The sequence below is a fragment of the Oncorhynchus gorbuscha genome, linkage group LG22 (genome assembly GCF_021184085.1).
Source record: "Oncorhynchus gorbuscha isolate QuinsamMale2020 ecotype Even-year linkage group LG22, OgorEven_v1.0, whole genome shotgun sequence".
Lineage (NCBI taxonomy): Eukaryota > Metazoa > Chordata > Actinopteri > Salmoniformes > Salmonidae > Oncorhynchus > Oncorhynchus gorbuscha.
The window spans coordinates 42489336-42511778 of NC_060194.1; the positions used below are offsets into that span (position 1 = coordinate 42489336).

At 43.0% G+C, this 22443-nt stretch overlaps 1 protein-coding gene across 2 annotated transcripts in view; it reads left to right on the forward strand.

Moving 5' to 3' along the window:
* Window positions 1-22099, forward strand: part of sppl2 (signal peptide peptidase-like 2) — a 26536-nt gene extending 4437 nt beyond the window's left edge. Inside the window, exons 6-15 of one of the 2 annotated variants that reach the window (XR_006834344.1) lie at window positions 2697-2839; window positions 3699-3795; window positions 4027-4143; window positions 11910-11991; window positions 14071-14145; window positions 15182-15244; window positions 15376-15475; window positions 18230-18307; window positions 19472-19722; window positions 20559-20698. Coding sequence is in view for 1 of the 2 variants with exons in the window: in XM_046322252.1 (XP_046178208.1) it covers window positions 2697-2839; window positions 3699-3795; window positions 4027-4143; window positions 11910-11991; window positions 14071-14145; window positions 15182-15244; window positions 15376-15475; window positions 18230-18307; window positions 19472-19632; window positions 20559-20711 (1069 nt within the window). In the remaining variant the exon portion in view is untranslated. Of the gene's footprint in view, window positions 1-2696; window positions 2840-3698; window positions 3796-4026; window positions 4144-11909; window positions 11992-14070; window positions 14146-15181; window positions 15245-15375; window positions 15476-18229; window positions 18308-19471; window positions 19723-20558 lie in introns of both variants that reach the window. The other variant, XM_046322252.1, reaches the window with a different exon arrangement.
* The last annotated feature ends 344 nt before the right edge of the window (window positions 22100-22443 follow it).

Genomic DNA, 22443 nt, shown 5'->3' on the forward strand with positions numbered 1-22443 from the left:
GGTAGTAGTAGTAAGGACATCAAGATGTCTGACAGACAGTAAAAAGTATTCCCTCACAAAAGGACACCTGACTTTTTGATTTGTTGGTAGGACAGCGGTAGACACAGAAGATGGAGAGAGTTTGCTGAAATGGCAGGGGCCAGATTCAAATTCACGATGCAGTGGAATATGTGATCCGGAGGCAACGGCTTAGACAGCTAGACAACCATAGGCCATTCCAACAGACATTTGTGGATAGCAGCGTGGTCTGAGACTACAATGAAAGCTAGTGTGGGAGGGAGAGTCTTGCAAGGCCACATAGTAGTGGCTTAATTTAGAACGTGGGTTAAATGATCAAGGGTTATCTCTGGGGAAAAGAGAGTGCTTTGGGCAGGGTAGAGAGAGAGGGGAAGAGTGAAGTTGCCTCTAGTCTAGATACTGAGCAGAGGTCAGTTCGGCAGGGGCTGGGCGATATGGGCAAAATATCATATCACAATATGTTTGATGTTTTTTAAATGTTTTTGAATTTAAAAAGTTCTAAATATGCTTTATGAGTAGCTCATGACCTTAGGGTGGCAACACATACATTATAAGTGATTTCAATGGGGCTTTGTCCATTCTGATTGTTTTATACTGTTCAATGAAACTTCAACCAAAAGTTGGAATTTAGTGGGCACTTTGAATACAATGTTTGACATGACAACGAATGAAAAAGCCAGGGAGGGGCTCTTGTGGCACTGTAGGAACCAAAGTGTTGGTCAGTGTTTTCCAGTGGACCCTAAATCATGTTACATTAAATGTGTTCTCTTACTGTAGCTTTGATGTAGCGAAAATATTCATGCTTCGCCTATTCCTCTCTGATTTAGAGTATACCGTACCATTGCACAAACAACATGCTGATCTAGGCTGACAACACTAATGGTATCAGGCTGTATTAGCTAGCCAGCTAACTAGCGATTAGCATTAGCTAACACAATTTATTTTAGCCACAACTTGCTAAGAAAAGATACACACACTGATAGTGTAATTATAGAACACTTGTGGATTTATATTAAGTTGCAAAGTGGAAAGCAGCATCGTTGTCACCAACATGCAGATTGTCACTGAAGTAGTTGTTACTTTTGATAGGCGATAACCACGTTTCCATCCACAGTTATTAAGCCTGTAAAGTCATACCGTATAAATAAAAAAAATCACAACAGCTGTGATGAAAACAGGAAGTTTCGGCACAATTTAATAAATGCCGACAGATCATTTGTTTGTACGACGTGGTGGGATCTTTTTGTGGAACCGCCTTGATGCGCAAATATTGATTATAATAACTATCATATCAAAATAAACTTAGTCACGCGATGATATGGTGTGTGGTCCTTCCACTACGACTTTGGAAACCATGCAGTTTATTAGGCTACAGATTAAATCATTTACGATGAATTTACAAGGTGATGAAAGTGCACAGTGATCTTGACGTTCCTTTCCAATAAATATAAAGGGTCTGAGTGATATGATGATCGATGCTTGACTGCCGTTTGACAAATACAAATATATTTTTTAATCTTATCCATAAAAGTCTCATTATAATATACTAGACTACCCGCATTGTATCTTTGAGCGTTTGGCTAGAGAGCACGTGTCCAGACCAGAGTAGACATGTGTGGGGGTGGTGGCGTGTGTGGAGGAGAGAGAGAGAGTGACGACAAATAGCGAATGGCGTAAACCATAAAAACTGCTCTCTTTGAGTGACGGGGGGAGGGAGGGGGATTGTGGTGTGTGGAAGAGAGAGGGAGAGTGAGGACATAGCGAATGGAGTAAACCATAACTGCTCTCTTTGAGTGACGGGGGGAGGGAGGGGGATTGTGGTGTGTGGAAGAGAGAGGGAGAGTGAGGACATAGCGAATGGAGTAAACCATAACTGCTCTCTTTGAGTGATGGGGGAGGGAGGGGGATTGGGGTGTGTGGAAGAGAGAGGGAGAGTGAGGACATAGCGAATGGAGTAAACCATAACTGCTCTCTTTGAGTGACGGGGGGGAGGGAGGGGGGATTGGGGTGTGTGGAAGGGAGAGTGAGGACATAGCGAATGGAGTAAACCATAAAAACTGACATTACTAAACATGGCGGAGAAGCGTAACACATTTTAACAAACCAAACGTTGAAATACTGTTATACAAGGTAAATAAAACAACACAAACCGGTCCGTGTATCAACCCCCTTTACCCCTGTCACTACCAGACCCCCCTTTACCCTCCCGCTGTCAGTACCAGACCCCCTCTACCCTCCCGCTGTCAGTACCAGACCCCCTCTACCCTCCCACTGTCAGTACCAGACCCCCTTTACCCTCCCACTGTCAGTACCAGACCCCCTTTACCCTCCCACTGTCAGTACCAGACCCCCTTTACCCTCCCACTGTCAGTACCAGACCCTCCTTTACCCTCCCACTGTCAGTAACAGACCCCCCTTTACCCTCCCACTGTCAGTAACAGACCCCCCTTTACCTTCCCACTGTCAGTAACAGACCCCCCTTCATCCTACAGTTAAAGCCTCTCCAGGATTTGGGGAGGGTATTACAGCTGATCTTAGATCTTCTACCTGGAGGGGGAGGCTCTAGCTTTAGGATGAAGGGTGAAGACCAGTTGCCTCAGGATGGAGAGGGGTCTGTTACTGACGACAGTCCCCAGGGGCCTCCCTCACGTGTCCCTGTGGTGTCCATCTGTCTGCAGGCGTTACCTGAAGCACAAGCGTGATGACAGCGTGGAGAAGCAGGACGAGGAGACGGTGGACGTGACGCCCATCATGATCTCTGTGTTCGTTGTCATGTGCTGCTCCATGCTGGTGCTGCTCTACTTCTTCTACGACCAACTGGGTACGACCTGGATCTATACCTGTCTCTACCTGTCTCTACCTGTCTCTACATGTCTCTACTTGCCTATACCGGTCTCTACCTGTCTCTACTTGTCTATACCGGTCTCTACCGGTCTCTACCTGTCTCTACTTGTCTATACCGGTCTCTACCTGTCTCTACTTGTCTATACCGGTCTCTACCTGTCTCTACTTGTCTATACCGGTCTCTACCTGTCTCTACTTGTCTATACCGGTCTCTACTTGTCTATACCGGTCTCTACCTGTCTCTACTTCTCTATACCGGTCTCTACCTGCCTCTACCTGCCTCTACCTGTCTCTACCTGTCTCTACCTGCCTCTACCTGTCTCTTAATCTAGTCTATGACCACCTGTATATACATCTCTACCTGTCTATACCTGTCTCTACCTGTCTCTTAATCTAGTCTATGACCACCTGTATACAAACGTGTACCCATCTATATCTGTCTATACCCGTCTCTCTGCCTTTACCTGTCTCTCTGCCTTTACCTGTCTCTCTGCCTTTCTCACTGGTCAACATTCACTTATCTCTGTCTGTGTAGTGTCTATGATCATTGTTACATTCTATCCTCTCTGTCTGTGTAGTGTCTATGATCATTGTTACATTCTATCCTCTCTGTCTGTGTAGTGTCTATGATCATTGTTACATTCTATCCTCTCTGTCTGTGTAGTGTCTATGATCATTGTTACATTCTATCCTCTCTGTCTGTGTAGTGTCTATGATCATTGTTACATTCTATCCTCTCTGTCTGTGTAGTGTCTATGATCATTGTTACATTCTATCCTCTCTGTCTGTGTAGTGTTTATGATCATTGTTACATTCTATCCTCTCTGTCTGTGTAGTTTATATGATCATTGGGATATTCTGCCTGGCCTCGTCTGTTGGCCTGTACAGCTGTCTCTGGCCCTTTGTTAGGAGACTCCCCTTCGGGAAGTGCAGGTGAGAGACTTACCATCAAGCTAACAAATATCTGTTCATAATCACCAGGAAGTAGCCCACAATCAACCTAACAACAACACAAATCACAATAGGATTACACAATCAACCCCCAAAAATATAACAGAAATTTAATCAAAGCAAATAGTTGACTCTTCTCCATCTATTGTTGTATTTTTTAAATTTATTTACTTTTTCCAACTTCCTGATGTGTGTGTGTGTGTGTGTGTACAGGATCCCAGAGAACAACTTGCCTTACTGCCACAAGAGGCCTCAGGTCCGCATGCTGCTGTTGTCAGCCTTCTGCATCGGAGTCAGCGTCACCTGGGGTGTGTTCCGCAACGAAGACCAGTGAGTATTAGGGTGGCAAAATTCCGGAATGTTTGGAAAGTAACTTCTACAAAATTCCGGAATATTCGGAAAGTAACTTCTATAAAATTCCCAGGTTTTCAATAAATCCCAGTTAGAGGATTCCCGGATTTCCTGCTTATTCCTGGAATCTTCCAACTGTCTTACTGGTTGTCTACGCTGGAGGGATGAGTAATGTTGCCTGAGACCTGAAGACTGGCTTGAGCCTTTAGCTCCCAGATCTAATGAATGCTTAGGCATCAGGTTTCAGCTCCGTGGCCAACATAGTCTTCCTGAGGCGTTTATTTTATTCTTAGGTGGTAGATCAGATTTAATATTGCAGATACATTGTAGCCTCCATCAATATAATTTTCAATCCCCCATATACATTTTTTTATGTATATACATTTTTATCTTTTTAAAATATATTTTCCTTTATCATTTTCAACTAACCCTACCACCCGAGTAAACTAATGAACAACAACATTAAACTGAGATATGACTGAAGAGTTAATCAGGGTGATTTCTCCAAAAATAGACAGGTATTTTCCTTTCCAAGGTAGCAAGATCTTATCTATTTTTGCTAACTTTCTATACACATTTATTGGAGTGAGATCATTTCTTTCTTTTAGAATATGTACAGTGGGGCAAAAAAGTATTTAGTCAGCCACCAAATGTGTAAGTTCTCCCACTTAAAAAGATGAGAGGCCTGTAATTTTCATCATAGGTAGGTACACTTCAACTATGACAGAAAACAAAATCCAGAAAATCACATTGTAGGATTTTTAATGAATTTATTTGCAAATTATGGTGGAAAATAAGTATTTGGTCACCTACAAACAAGCAAGATTTCTGGCTCTCACAGACCTCTCACAGACCTGTAACATCTTCTTTAAGAGGCTCCTCTGTCCTCCACTTGTTACCTGTATTAATGGCACCTGCTTGAACTTGTTATCAGTATAAAAGACACCTGTCCACAACCTCAAACAGGTAAGCCTGGGTTTCACTTTTGAGTTGTGGGTGTTTCTTTTCCGTGTGAGTGTTTGGTCCACACAGTACTGTTTCGGTTTTCGTTCGTTCACTTTATTGTTTTGTATTTCAGTGTTCAGTTCGTTTAATTAAATATTACATCATGAACACTTACCACGCTGCGCTTTGGTCCGATCCTTCTTCCACCTCTGAATGTCGTTACAGTTATTCCCTCCGCAAGGCAATCAAACAAGTGAAATACTAGTACAGGGACAAGGTGGAGTTGAAATTCAACGGCTCAGACACGAGACGTATGTGGCAGGGTCTACAGGAAGTCACGGAATACAAAAAGAAAACCAGCCACGTCACGGACACCAACGTCAAGCTTCCAGACAAGCTAAACACCTTCTTTGCCCGTTTTGAGGATAACACAGTGCCACCGTCGCGGCCCGCTAACAAGTCCTGCGCCTCTCCTTCTCCGTGGGTGACCTGAGTAAAACATGTTAACCCTCGCAAGGCTGCTGGCCCAGATGCCATCCCTAGCCGTGTCCTCAGAGCACAGACTAGCCGGCTTGTGTGTTTGCGGACATATTCAATCGCTCCCTATCCCAGTCTGTTGTCCCCACATGCTTAAAGATAGCTACCATTGTTCCTGTACCCAAGTAGGCAAAGGTAACTGAACTAAATGACTACCGCCCCGTAGCACTCACTTCTGTCATCATGAAGTGCTTTGAGAGACTAGTCAAGGATCATATCACCTCCACCTTACCGGCCAGCCTAGACCCACTTCAGTTTGCATTCCGTCCCAACAAGTCCAAAGACGATGCAATCGCCATCCCACTGCACACTGCTCTATCCCATCTGGACAAAAGGAATACCTATGTAAGAATGCTGTTCATTGACTACAGCTCACCATTCAACACCATAGTACCCTCCAAGCTCATCATCGAGGTGGAGGCCCTGGGTCTTAACCCTGCCCTGTGCAACTGGGTCCTAGACTTTCTGATTGGCCACCCCCAGGTGGTGAAGGTAGGAAACAACATCTCCTCTTCACTGACCCTCAACACTGGGGCCCCACAAGGGTTCGTGCTCAGCCCCCTCCTGTACCCCCTGTTCACCCACGACTACGTGGCCATGCACGCCTCCAACTCAATCATCAAGTTTGCAGACGACACACCAGTAGTGGGCTTGATTACCAACAACGATAAGACAGCCTACTGGGAGGATGTGAGGGCACTCATAGTATGGTGTCAGGAAAACAACCATCTCACTCAACATCAACAAAACAAAGGAGGTGATTGTGGACTTCAGGAAACAGCAGAGGGAGCACCCCCCTATCCACATCGAAGGGATAGCAGTGAAGAAGGTGGAAAGTGTTAAGTTCCTGGGCGTACACATCACGGACAAACTGAAATTGTCCACCCACACAGACAGCGTGGTGAAGAAGGCGCAACAGCGACTCTTCAACCGCAGGCGGCTGAAAAAATGTGGCTTGTCACCCAAAACCCTAACAAACTTTTAGATATGCACAATCGAGAGCATCCTGTCGGGCTGTATCACAGCCTGGTACGGCAACTGCTCCGCCCTCAACCGCAAGGCTCTCCAGAGGGTGGTGCGGTCTGCACAAAGCATCACCTGGGGCAAACTACCTGCCCTCCATGACACCTACAGCACCCAATGTCACAGGGAGGCCAAAAAGATCATCAAGGACATCAACCACCCGTGCCACTGCCTGTTCACACCGCTACAATCCAGAAGGCAAGGTCAGTACAGGTGCATTAAAGCTGGGACCGAGAGACTGAAATCACCTTATATTCAAGGCCATCAGACTGCTAAGCAGCAATCACTAACTCAGAGAGGCTGCTGCCTACATTGAGATCCAATCACTGGCCACTTTAATAAATGGCTCACTCGTCACTTTATACAAAGCCACTCTAAATAACGCCACTTTAATAATGTTTACATGTCTTACATTACTCATATCACATGTACACTACCGTTCAAAAGTTTGGGGTCACTTAGAATTGTCCTTGTTTTTGAAAGGAAAGCACTTTTTTTTGTCCATTAAAATAACATCAAATTGATCAGAAATACTATTGTAGCTGGAAACGGCAGTTTAAAAAAAATGGAATATCTACATATGCGTACAGAGGCCCATTTATCAGCAACCATCACTCCTGTGTTCCAATGGCACGTTGTGTTTGCTAATCCAGGTTTATAATTTTAAAAGGCTAATTGATCATTAGAAAACCCTTTTGCAATTATGTTAGCACAGCTGAAAACTGTTGTCCTGATTAAAGAAGCAATACAACTGGCCTTCTTTAGACTAGTTGAGTATCTGGAGCATCAGCATTTGTGGGTGCGATTACAGGCTCAAAATGGCCAGAAGCAAAGAACTTTCTTCTAAAGCTCATCAGTCTATTCTTGTTCTGAGAAGTGAAGGCTGTTCCATGTGAGAAATTGCCAAGAAACTGAAGATCTTGTACAACGCTGTGTACTACTCCCTTCACAGAACAGCTCAAACTGGCTCCAACCAGAATAGAAAGAGGAGTGGGAGGCCCCGGTGCACAACTTAGCAAGAGGAAAGTACATTAGAGTGTCTAGTTTGAGAAACAGACAAACCATCCCTAACCCAGACAGCGTTGGGCCAATTGTGCTTTGCCCCATGGACCTCCCGATCGCGGCTGGCTGCGACAGAGCCTGGGCTCGAACCCAGAATCTCTGATGGCACAGCTGCGATGCAGTACCATAGACCACTGCGCCACACGAGAGGCCCGATAAAATTAAAATAAATATATATATCAATATAAAACAAATCTACATACTTCACTTTGGTTAGTGGAGATGGAGGAGACTGAAACAAAACCATATGCTTAAAGTCCTTCACTTCCTCCTTCAAAATGTAATTTGGTGAATCATGGGTGACTCTCATTTGTAACAAGTTTCAGTAAATTATTTTTGGTAGCATTTCTGTATTTAAGATGACAAAATAATTGTCCTTGGAGCTCAGAGACAGGATTGTTTTGAGGCACAGATCTAGGGAAGGGTACCATTTGAACGTCCCCAAGAACACAGTGGCCTCCATCATTCTTAAATGGAAGAAGTCTGGAACCACCAAGACTTCCTAGAGCTGGCCGCCCTGCCAAACTGAGCAATTGAGTTCCTCTGTGGAGATGGGAGAACCTTCCAGATGGACAACCATCTCTACAGCACTCCACCAATCAGGCCTTTATGGTAGATTGGCGAGACGGAAGCCACTCCTCAGTAAAAGGCACATAACAGCCTGCTTGGAGTTTGCCAAAAGGCACCTAAAGGACTTTCAGACCATGAGAAACAAGATTCTCTGGTTTGATGAAACCAAGATTGAACTATTTGACTTGAATGCCTGGAGGAAACCTGGCACCATCCCTACGGTGAAGCATGGTGGTGGCAGCATCATGCTTTGGGGATGTTTTTCATCAACAGGGACTGGGAGACTTAAGTCGCTCTGGATAAGAGCGTGTGCTAAATGACTTAAATGTAAATGTAAATGAGACTAGTCAGGATCGAGGGAAAGATGAACAAAGCAATGTACAGAGAGATCCTAGATGAAAACCTGCTCCAGAGCGCTCAGAACCTCAGACTGGGGCGAAGGTTCACCTTCCAACAGGACAACGACCCTAAACACACAGCTAAGACAACGCAGGAGTGGCTTCGGTACAAGTCTCTGAATATCCTTGAGTGGCCCAGCCGGACTTGAACCCAATTTAACACCTCTGGAGAGACCTGAAAATAGCTGTGCAGCAACTCCCCTCTTCCAACCTGACAGAGCTTGAGAGGATCTTCTGAGATTAATGTGAGAAACTCGCTAAATACAGGTGTGCCAAGCTTGTGCCGTCGTACCCAAGAAGACTCAAGGCTGTAATCGCTGCCAAAGATGCTTCAACAAAGTAATGATTAAAGGTTCTGAATACTAATGCAAATGCAATATTTCAGTTCAATTAAATAAAATACAAAATTTTCGAATAAGGCTTCAACGTAACTTGGTGGAAAAAGGTCAAGGGGTCTGAATACCTTCAGAATGTACACGACAATTATTTGATGGTCCGACCACATTCTGTCCCCGATCACCTTTTTAATTTTTTACAACTTTTGGTGCCAGAGAGAATGAAATAATAAGAACGTAGTCAAGACGACTAGCTTGATTGAGCCTAGGTCAGGACATTAAACCTCCTCCATGTATATCTCACTAGGTCAGGATATTAAACCTCCTCCATGTATATCTCACTAGGTCAGGATATTAAACCTCCTCCATGTATATCTCACTAGGTCAGGATATTCAACCTCCTCCATGTATATCTCACTAGGTCAGGATATTAAACCTCCTCCATGTATATCTCACTAGGTCAGGATATTCAATCTCCTCCATGTATATCTCACTAGGTCAGGATATTCAACCTCCTCCATGTATATCTCACTAGGTCAGGATATTAAACCTCCTCCATGTATATCTCACTAGGTCAGGATATTAAACCTCCTCCATGTATATCTCACTAGGTCAGGATATTCAACCTCCTCCATGTATATCTCACTAGGTCAGGATATTAAACCTCATCCATGTATATCTCACTAGGTCAGGATATTAAACCTCCTCCATGTATATCTCACTAGGTCAGGATATTAAACCTCCTCCATGTATATCTCACTAGGTCAGGATATTAAACCTCCTCCATGTATATCTCACTAGGTCAGGATATTCAACCTCCTCCATGTATATCTCACTAGGTCAGGATATTCAACCTCCTCCATGTATATCTCACTAGGTCAGGATATTACACCTCCTCCATGTATATCTCACTAGGTCAGGATATTACACCTCCTCCATGTATATCTCACTAGGTCAGGATATTACACCTCCTCCATGTATATCTCACTAGGTCAGGATATTAAACCTCCTCCATGTATATCTCACTAGGTCAGGATATTAAACCTCATCCATGTATATCTCACTAGGTCAGGATATTAAACCTCCATGTATATCTCACTAGGTCAGGATATTAAACCTCATCCATGTATATCTCACTAGGTCAGGATATTAAACCTCCATGTATATCTCACTAGGTCAGGATATTAAACCTCCTCCATGTATATCTCACTAGGTCAGGATATTAAACCTCCATGTATATCTCACTAGGTCAGGATATTAAACCTCATCCATGTATATCTCACTAGGTCAGGATATTAAACCTCCTCCATGTATATCTCACTAGGTCAGGATATTAAACCTCCTCCATGTATATCTCACTAGGTCAGGATATTAAACCTCCATGTATATCTCACTAGGTCAGGATATTAAACCTCCATGTATACCTCCTCCATGTATATCTCACTAGGTCAGGATATTAAACCTCCATGTATATCTCACTAGGTCAGGATATTAAACCTCCTCCATGTATATCTCACTAGGTCACGATATTAAACCTCATCCATGTATATCTCACTAGGTCAGGATATTAAACCTCATCCATGTATATCTCACTAGGTCAGGATATTAAACCTCCATGTATATCTCACTAGGTCAGGATATTAAACCTCCTCCATGTATATCTCACTAGGTCAGGATATTAAACCTCCTCCATGTATATCTCACTAGGTCAGGATATTAAACCTCCTATTATATCTCACTAGGTCAGGATATTAAACCCTCCATGTATATCTCACTAGGTCAGGATATTAAACCTCCTCCATGTATATCTCACTAGGTCAGGATATTAAACCTCCATGTATATCTCACTAGGTCAGGATATTAAACCTCCTCCATGTATATCTCACTAGGTCAGGATATTAAACCTCCTCCATGTATATCTCACTAGGTCAGGATATTAAACCTCCATGTATATCTCACTAGGTCAGGATATTAAACCTCATCCATGTATATCTCACTAGGTCAGGATATTAAACCTCCTCCATGTATATCTCACTAGGTCAGGATATTAAACCTCCTCCATGTATATCTCACTAGGTCAGGATATTAAACCTCCATGTATATCTCACTAGGTCAGGATATTAAACCTCCATGTATATCTCAGGATATTAAACCTCCAGGTCAGGATATTAAACCTCCATGTATATCTCACTAGGTCAGGATATTAAACCTCCTCCATGTATATCTCACTAGGTCACGATATTAAACCTCATCCATGTATATCTCACTAGGTCAGGATATTAAACCTCATCCATGTATATCTCACTAGGTCAGGATATTAAACCTCCAAAGGCAAGCGACCCAGGGATGTGTGGGCTTTGGGGACCTTTAACAGAATATATATATTTTCAAAGAAGTGTGGATCATCATTATTCGGACTGTATAGGTAACCTATTTAAAATCATCCATCTACCTTGAGGATCTGTTTGGACAATTTGCACATTCAGATCAAAATTTCTGTTAATTAATATCACCCCTTTTTAAATTTCTTTGCCCATTGGGAGAAGTATATTTCACTCCCAGGCCTTTTTCCACACAGCTTCATCTAACATTGCTGAATGAGTTTCCTGTAAACAATACATATATTCCTTCTCTTTTAGTCAGGAAAAAAACGATCGTCTTTTCTTATTATCTGCTAAGCCATTACAGTTACAACTGGCTATACTTATTTCAACATAATGAGATAAAAGTCTTATGTTTTGTAAACTCACCATTAAAAAGTACCATAGTGACTGAGTGTCCATATAGCTGTACTGTGATATTTGCATTGCTACTTGAGGTGTTTTGTATGTGCTGGCTAACTGTTGTTCCTGCCATCTGCTGTGTCCTCTCCTAGGTGGGCGTGGGTGTTACAAGACGCCCTGGGCATAGCCTTCTGTCTCTACATGCTCAAGACTATCAGACTGCCCACGTTTAAGGTGCATACACCGTTTTAATGCCAGGCCTATTCGCCTCATTTGTATTTTTATTTAACTAGACAAGTCAGTTAAAAACTAATTCTTATGTACAATGACAGCCTACACCTGCCAAACCCGGACGACGCTGGGCCTATTGTGTACCTCTATATGGGACTCCAAATCACGGCCGGTTGTGATAGAGCCTGGATTCTAATCAGGTTGTCTGTAATGATGCCTCTAGCACCGAGATGCAGTGTAGTCAGTATTGTATAGTCAGTATGATTCTATATGTACAGTTGAAGTCTAAAGTTTACATACACTTTAGCCAAATACATATGCAAACTCAGTTTTTCACAAATCTTAGTAAAAATTCACTGTCTTAGGTCAGTCAGGATCACAACTTTATTTTAAGAATGTGAAATGTCAGAATAATAGTAGAGATAATGATTTATTTTATCACATTCTCAGTGGGTCAGAAGTTTACATACACTCAATTAGTATTTGGTAGCATTGCCTTTGAATTGTTTAACTTGGGTCAAACGTTTCGTGTAGCCTTCCACAAGCTTCCCAAAATAAGTTGGGTGAATTTTGGCCCATTCCTCCTGGCAGAGCTGCTGTAACTGAGTCAGGTTTGTAGGCCTCCTTGCTCACACACGCTTTTTAAGTTCTGCCCACACATTTTCTATAGGATTGAGGTCAGGGCTTTGATGGCCACTCCAATACCTTGACTTTGTTGTCCTTAAGCCATTTTGCCACAACTTTGGAAGTATACTTGGGGTCATTGTCCATTTGGAAGACCTATTTGTGACCAAGCTTTAACTTCCTGACTGATGTCTTGAGATGTTGCTTCAATATATCCACATAATTGTCCCTACCTCATGATTCCATCTATTTTGTGAAGTGCACCAGTCCCTCCTGCAGAAAAGCACCCCACAACATGATGCTGCCAGCCCTGTGCTTCACAGTTGGGATGGTGTTCTTCCGCTTGCAAGCCTGCCCCTTTTTCCTCCAGACATAACAATGGTCATTATGGCCAAGCAGTTCTATTTTATTTCATCAGACCAGAGGACATTTCTCCAAAAAGTACGATCTTTGTCCACATGTGCAGTTGCAAACCGTAGTCTGGCTTTTTTTTGGCGGTTTTGGAGCTCTGGCTTCTTCCTTGCTGAGCGGCCTTTCAGGTTATGTCAATATGTCAACATAGGACTCGTTTTACTGTGGATATAGATACTTTTGTACCTGTTTCCTCCAGCATTTTCACAAGGTCCTTTGCTGCTGTTCTGGGATTGATTTTCACTTTTCGCACCAAAGTACGTTCATCTCTAGGATCTAAGTTTAGGCCTTGAAGGTCGGCCTTGAAATACATCCACAGGTACACCTCCAATTGACTCAAATTATGTAAATTAGCCTATCAGAAGCTTCTAATGCCATAACATAATTTTCTGGAATTTTCCAAGCTGTTTAAAGGCACAGTCAACTTAGTGTATGTAAACTTCCGACTTCAACTGTAATTCAATCGATACACGTAGATGGATCATAGCGTAACAGGGCGGAAGGTAGCCGAGCGGTGGGCCGGCAACCCAAATCTCGCTTGTTCGAATCCCAGAGCCGACAAGGTAGAACAAAATCTTTACGTGCCCTTGAGCAAGGCACTTATCCCTAATTGCTCCTGGATCTCCATTGATAATGGCAGTTCCTGGCTGTGACCCCACTCTCCAAGTTGTGATATTTACAAACACAACAAAAACATTTCCAATTCACACATGCGTATTAGTACACACTTGTACATGTGTGAAATAGGACGAATTGCAAGCACTAACTAAATGATTCTATAATAAAAGTAGAATCACTAGAACTGGAATATCCCATTCAAGTCAGTGGATTTGTCTGTCATTTTAAAGTGTTACCGACCACATTAACTACGTAGGGCCAGGAGTTGTACTGATGATCATGCATGTGCGTGTTTAATGACCAGGAGTTTTTTTCCCCCCGACCCCCTATGACATGCAGTGACCTCTGTATCTAACCTCTTTCAACAACATCCATAAGCTGGAGAAGTCCTATTAATGTCTTCTTGTTCTTCCATGTGTTCTGCTCCAGGCCTGCACCATGCTGCTGGTGACCCTGTTTGTCTACGATGTTTTCTTTGTTTTTATTACTCCTCTCTTCACCAAGGTACGTCACAGTGGAGCCCCTCCTTTTGAATAGGAAATATTGATACCTATTTAATCCTAAAGCGCTTTTTGCTACAGGACAAATTTCTGATATTTTCACCAATTATTGGCAAAAAGCTGATCTGAATTAGTGAAAAAAGACATGACTTAGGCGATGCTATACAGGCGGTGCTATACAGGCGGTGCTATACAGGCGGTGCTATACAGTATTGTGGAGTAACTACAATGTTGTTGATCCATCCTCAGTTTTCTCATATCACAGCCAATAAACTCTGAAACGGTTTTAAAGTCACCATTGGCCTTATGATGAAATCCCTGAGCGGATTCCTTCCTCTTCGGCAACTGAGTTAGGAAGGATGCCTTTATCTTTGTTGTGACTGGGTTGTATAGATGATTAATAACTTCACCATGCTCGAAGGGATATTCAATGTCAATTTATTTTTAGCCATCTACCAATAGGTGCCCTTCTTTGCGAGGCATTTGAAAACCTCCCTGGTCATTGTGCTTGAATATGTCTTTGAAATTCACTGCTCGACTGAGGGACCTTACAGATAATTGTATGTGTGGAGTACAGAGATTAGTTAGTCATTCAAAAAATCTTGTTAAACATTATTATTGGACACAGAGTGAGTCCAAGCAACATATTATGTGACTTGTAAAGCACATTTTTACTCCTGAACTTATTTATTTAGGCTTGCCATAACAAAAGGGTGTGAATACTTTCTGAACGCACTGTATGTGCTATACATGAAGCAATAACCAACTGGCTAGATAAATGGACTACATTATCAGTGTTTCCCAAACTCAGTCCTGGGCCCCCCCCCCCCTTGGGTGAACATGTCTTTTTTTTTTTTTGCCCTAGTACTACACAGCTGATTCAAATAACCAACTCATCATCAAGCTTTTGTTTGTTTGAATCAGCTGTGTAGTGCTAGGGCAAAAAACAACACGTGCACCTAGTGGGGGCCCCGTGACCAAGTTTGGGAAACCCTGCATTAAGCCACTACCATGTTGTTGTCCTGTGTTTGTCTCCTCAGAGTGGCCATAGTATTATGGTGGAGGTGGCGGCTGGGCCCTCTGACTCCTCCACACATGAAAAGGTACAGTAGGCTTTGATTTGATTTGGTCTCATTATGACAGTTGTTCGTTCTCTTGAAGTGATGTAACAGTAGAAGGCTGTGATAATGTAACTAATAAAGGATGCTCCCTGTCCTTGCTGGCCTTCCTCCAGCTTCCTATGGTGCTCAAAGTGCCCCGCCTCAACTCCTCCCCTCTGGCTCTGTGTGACAGGCCCTTTTCTCTGCTGGGATTTGGAGACATCTTAGTCCCAGGTAATACTACTCTACTATACTACTATACTGTATTTTACTACTGTACTATAGTCTAATACTGTACTATAGTCTACAACTGTACTGTATTTTACTACTGTACTATAGTCTACTACTGTACTGTATTCTACAACTGTACTGTATTTTACTACTGTACTATAGTCTACCACTGTACTATAGTCTACTACTGTACTGTATTTTCCTACTGTACTCTACTACTGTACTATAGTCTACTACTGTACTCTACTACTGTACTATAGTCGGCGACATCTTAGTACCAGGTAATACTACTCTACTATACTACTGTACCATAGTCTACTACTGTACTATAGTCTACTATTGTACTGTACTCTACTACTGTACTATAGTCTACTACTGTACTGTACTTTAGTACTGTACTCTACTACTGTACTCTACTACTGTACTGTACTCTACTACTGTACTCTACTACTGTACTATAGTCGGCGACATCTTAGTACCAGGTAATACTACTCTACTATACTACTGTACCATAGTCTACTACTGTACTATAGTCTACTACTGTACTATAGTCTACTATTGTACTGTACTCTACTACTGTACTATAGTCTACTACTGTACTGTATTTTACTACTGTACTATAGTCTACTACTGTACTGTATTTTACTACTGTACTATAGTCTACAACTGTACTGTATTTTACTACTGTACTATAGTCTACTACTGTACTGTATTCTACAACTGTACTGTATTTTACTACTGTACTATAGTCTACCACTGTACTATAGTCTACTACTGTACTGTATTTTACTACTGTACTCTACTACTGTACTATAGTCTACTACTGTACTCTACTACTGTACTATAGTCGGCGACATCTTAGTACCAGGTAATACTACTCTACTATACTACTGTACCATAGTCTACTACTGTACCATAGTCTACTATTGTACTATACTCTACTACTGTACTATAGTCTACTACTGTACTGTACTTTACTACTGTACTCTACTACTGTACTCTACTACTGTACTGTACTCTACTACTGTACTCTACTACTGTACTATAGTCGGCGACATCTTAGTACCAGTCTACTACTGTACTATAGTCTACTATTGTACTGTACTCTACTACTGTACTATAGTCTACTACTGTACTGTATTTTACTACTGTACTATAGTCTACTACTGTACTGTATTTTACTACTGTACTATAGTCTACTACTGTACTGTATTTTACTACTGTACTATAGTCTACTACTGTACTGTAGTCTACTACTGTACTATAGTCTACTACTGTACTGTGTACTCCACTACTGTACTATAGTCTACTACTGTACTATAGTCTACTACTGTACTGTGTACTCCACTACTGTACTATAGTCTACTACTGTACTGTGTACTCCACTACTGTACTATAGTCTACTACTGTACTCTACTACTGTACTCTACTACTGTACTATAGTCTACTACTGTACTGTATTTTACTACTGTACTATAGTCTACTACTGTACTATAGTCTACTACTGTACTATAGTCTACTACTGTACTGTATTTTACTACTGTACTATAGTCTACCACTGTACTATAGTCTACTACTGTACTATAGTCTACTACTGTACTATAGTCTACTACTGTACTGTATTTTACTACTGTACTATAGTCTACCACTGTACTATAGTCTACTACTGTACTGTATTTTACTACTGTACTATAGTCTACCACTGTACTATAGTCTACTACTGTACTATAGTCTACTACTGTACTGTATTTTACTACTGTACTATAGTCTACCACTGTACTATAGTCTACTACTGTACTGTATTTTACTACTGTACTGTATTTTACTACTGTACTGTATTTTACTACTGTACTGTATTTTACTACTGTACTATAGTCTACCACTGTACTATAGTCTACTACTGTACTGTATTTTACTACTGTACTATAGTCTACCACTGTACTATAGTCTACCACTGTACTGTATTTTACTACTGTACTATAGTAAAATACAGTACAGTGGTAGACTATAGTACATTTACATTTACATTTACAATGACTTAAATGTAAATGTAAATGTAAATGTACTATAGTCTACCACTGTACTGTATTTTACTACTGTACTGTATTTTACTACTGTACTATAGTCTACTACTGTACTATAGTCTACCACTGTACTATAGTCTACTACTGTACTGTATTTTACTACTGTACTGTATTTTACTACTGTACTATAGTCTACCACTGTACTATAGTCTACTACTGTACTGTATTTTACTACTGTACTATAGTCTACCACTGTACTATAGTCTACCACTGTACTGTATTTTACTACTGTACTATAGTCTACTACTGTACTATAGTCTACTACTGTACTATAGTCTACCACTGTACTATAGTCTACTACTGTACTGTATTTTACTACTGTACTATAGTCTACTACTGTACTATAGTCTACTACTGTACTATAGTCTACTACTGTACTGTGTACTCCACTACTGTTATCTAACTCGTGTTGTCGTACAATATCTAACTCGTGTTGTCGTACAATATCTAACTCGTGTTGTCGTACAATATCTAACTCGTGTTGTCGTATCTTTCTGTGGCGAGATATCTGTACTCTTCCCTGTAGCAGACGCTCTGGATAAGAGCGTCTGCTAAATGACTTAAATGTAAATGTGTAAATGTTGACCATGTTCGTTCTTTCTCAGGTCTGCTGATAGCCTACTGTCACATATAGATATCTGTACTCTTCCCTGTTGACCATGTTCTTTCTCAGGTCTGCTGATAGCCTACTGTCACAGGTTTGACATCCTAATGCAGTCCTCACGGTTCTATTTCCTGGCCTGCACTATCGGTAAGACCGACACATTTCCATTTTGATAGTCAAAAACGTCATTTGTGTGTAGTCTTTTATAACAACTAGTATTTGTTCCAAACAAGCAGTAACATACCTGCTTCATTCTCCCTCCCCCTCCACCCACTCTCCTGTCTCTCCCCCTCCACCCACTCTCCTGTCTCTCCCCCTCCACCCACTCTCCTGTCTCTCCCCCTCCACCCACTCTCCTGTCTCTCCCCCTCCACCCACTCTCCTCTCCCTCCCCCTCCACCCCTCTCCTCTCTCTCCCCCTCCACCCACTCTCCTCTCTCTCCCCCTCCACCCACTCTCCTCTCGCTCCTCTCTCTCCCCCTCCACCCACTCTCCTCTCGCTCCTCTCTCTCCCCCTCCACCCACTCTCCTCTCGCTCCTCTCTCTCCCCCTCCACCCACTCTCCTCTCTCTCCCCCTCCACCCACTCTCCTCTCGCTCCTCTCTCTCCCCCTCCACCCACTCTCCTCTCGCTCCTCTCTCTCCCCCTCCACCCACTCTCCTCTCGCTCCTCTCTCTCCCCCTCCACCCACTCTCTTCCCCTCCACCCACACTCCTCTCTCTTCCCCTCCACCCACACTCCTCTCTCTTCCCCTCCACCCACTCTCCTCTCCCTCCCCCTCCACCCACTCTCCTCTCCCTCCCCCTCCCCCCACTCTCCTCTCCCCCCTCCACCCACTCTCCTCTCCCTCCCCCTCCACCCACTCTCCTCTCTCTCCCCCTCCACCCACTCTCCTCTCTCTCCCCGTCCACCCACTCACCTCTCCCACCTCTCTCTTCCCCTCCACCCACACTCCTCTCTCTTCCCCTCCACCCACACTCCTCTCTCTTCCCCTCCACCCACTCTCCTGTCTCTCCCCCTCCACCCACTCTCCTGTCTCTCCCCCTCCACCCACTCTCCCTCCCCCTCCACCCACTCTCCTCTCCCTCCCCCTCCACCCACTCTCCTCTCCACCCACTCTCCTCCCCTCCACCCACTCTCCTCTCTCTCCCCGTCCACCCACTCACCTCTCCCACCTCTCTCTTCCCCTCCACCCACACTCCTCTCTCTTCCCCTCCACCCACACTCCTCTCTCTTCCCCTCCACCCACTCTCCTCTCTCTCCCCCTCCACCCACCCACTCTCCTCTCGCTCATCTCTCTCCCCCATGAAGGTTATGGTATCGGGCTGCTCATCACCTTCGTAGCTCTGGCCCTGATGCAGATGGGTCAGCCGGCCCTGTTATACCTGGTGCCTTGCACCCTCCTCTCCAGCCTGGCGGTGGCGCTGTGGCGCAAAGAGCTGCCATTATTCTGGACAGGAAGTGGATTTGTGGTGATTACCAGTTTGATTTGAGTGCCTTCTTCTTCTACGGAAAGAAACATTTCTAGTGTTTTGTACCACAAAGTAAACCTAGAATTTAAAGTTGAGTACCGTAACCCCGAAAACAAACTAGATATAAATCACTTCTTCGTTCCAACATGCTGTTTCTGTTTGCTGTTCCCCCTGCTGTGCTCCGCCCCTTCCTGTCTTCTACTGTCATTTTACTGTGGGTTCTCTGCTTTGCTGCTGTGGGCTCCAGGGTCTGTGTCTGCCACCCGCCTGGATTCTCCCATTTTATTCCTCTGCTCCTAGATAAGTGTCATATTGTCTTAATAGATTGTCCTGTGGTGTTAGAATAGATACTTTGAGGGTCATTAAACATTATTGGTAGGTAGAGTCATGATGAATTCACACATTGACAACATGAATTGTATCTGACGATGACGAGGGGAGTGTTCTGAACTGTCTCTCACCCATTTTCTCTGAACTGCAAATTGTGAAGATGCTTCTGTAAGCTACTGGGTTTGAATGTGGTGTGAAACGAGGTGCTCTGAAGCAACTTTCCTTCCTGAGAATGCTTTTCCCCTCTGTGTGTCTGAGGTAGCCTGGTCCCCAAATATGTTTGTGCTGTAAGGCCAACCCAGGGCACCAGTTTTATCTGAGGTGTTTTCAAGCTCAATGTACAGCCATTCCTCTGCTAACGGTCTACCAGGCTGGCTAACACACTTCTCCAGTCAGTGGTGATTCTAGTGAAGGACAACAACCTCATGGCAGAAAAAGCATCAATGCGATTGATCCACTTGTTGAGAGGAATGGCTGTATATTTTGTTTATGCAGGATGCCAACAATCTTATCTGTGTGCCTATTGTTGGCAATAGTCTGTCTCCCAGACTTGCTCCACAGTGGTCTGATGTCTCCACTCTGTATATCCCTCTCAGCCTCCCATAGTTCTGCAACCAATCAACTGTATGCAAACCCCAGGACCACCCACAGATGACCCCCTCACCAATCCTGAGCCACAAGGTCCTGATGCAACCAATCAGAGTGAGGACACTCCCCTTCCAGAGAAAGAGGCCAGCAAATCAGAGTAAAGGACTTCTAGGATGCCAATTTCTTATTCATTTAATTTTAGTTTTGACACACAGGATCTCAATGGAACACTATAAGTTCTTAAACAAATGATAAACATTTCAGTGCACTCGGTGTGAAAAAGGGTAAGAAAAGGACAGACGTGAGAGAGGGAGGGCACTCAACCTACAGTGGCAGTTCTGTAACGTGTGAAACACCTTGGGGTCAGCAGGGATCAGCACTGGCTGAGAGTCCTGGATGATGCGCCGTAGACCCAGGTCAAAGAGCACAACATACACAGCCCTGACTGTGACCTACGCTGACTTAACGCCCCTCTCATGAGTTTCATCATCCTGTCACATAAAATCGACGTTTTGTCTCCAAACTCTCCTGTCCTCCAGTTCATCATTTATCCCACCAGTCCTATGCAAAATAGCAGTCAACAATCTCCACAACCTAGAAGGTCAATGTGTTTGCAGTCCTACCATCAGAAGCTCTGTCGGTTAGCTTGTTCCCAATGTTTCCCAATCTCCTTTATTCAGTACCTTGAAGAAGAACCACACTACTGCTTGTCTCTATGTTTATGACAGATGAAGTATCTACCGTACTACATACCCTATATCATGTGGTGCTATCATGGATTCTCAACGATCTAAACGGTATAGAATAATGATCGATTTAGGGGGTCAAAGGGCAGGGGGTCAAAGGGCGGTTTCCTAGTGAACTAAAAAACACAAGCTTAATGGAGAATCTCCTTGTAAATTGTTATAAATCCTGGATAAGGCCCGGGAAACCTTCTCCAATAGTTTTTTTGATTTGGTTTAAATCTGACCTTTTGACCTTTTTTATTGTTTTTGCATGCTATGGGTTTGGTTTAAACCAGGCTGTCAACAATAGTGTGTGGTTTATATAGTAGCTTACACACTGTGTTTATATAATACTAAGGGTGCAACAGTTAATGTTGTCCACACCGTTTCTCTAGTAGATTTTGTGGTCCCATTTTCCATTAGGTGTAAAACCCATGTATTTATGTGGTAGATGCATACAGTAGTATATAGGTGTAATTACATTGTAGGCAGCTAGTACTTAAACATGTTTAACAGTTTTTAAAGTTGTAACTAATTACACTAACTACTTACTGGTATGTAGCTACCATGTGAACACATGGGTTATAAGGAGACCTAATGTAGAGCGACCAATTTTGGTTATATAATTCATATTGTCTTAATGGGTTTTGGCCTTACTGGTGTCCATGGTTACAATTGGAATGTCTCTGTGCATAGTGCTTTATAAAGACAGAGTTCTGTATTCATGTGTTAGTTTATTATATTTCTTAAACTGATAAGTGATACTTTGTTGTTTGGGGGGGAGGTTGTCTCATGATAATAAACTCAGCAAAAAAAAAAAAGTCCTCTCACTGTCAACTGTGTTTATTTTCAGCAAACGTAACATGTGTAAATATTTGTATGAACATAACAAGATTCAACAACGGAGACTAACTGAACAACTTCCACAGACATGTGACTAACAGAAATGGAATAATGTGTCCCTGAACAAGGGGGGGGGGTCAAAATCAAAAGTACCAGTCTGTATCCGGTGTGGCCACCAACAGAATTAAGTACTGCAGTGCATCTCCTACTGCACCAGATTTGCCAGTTCTTGCTGTGAAATGTTACCCCACTTTTCCACCAAGGCACCTGCAAGTTCCCGGACATTTCTGGGGGACATGGCCCTAGCACTCACCCTCCGATCCAA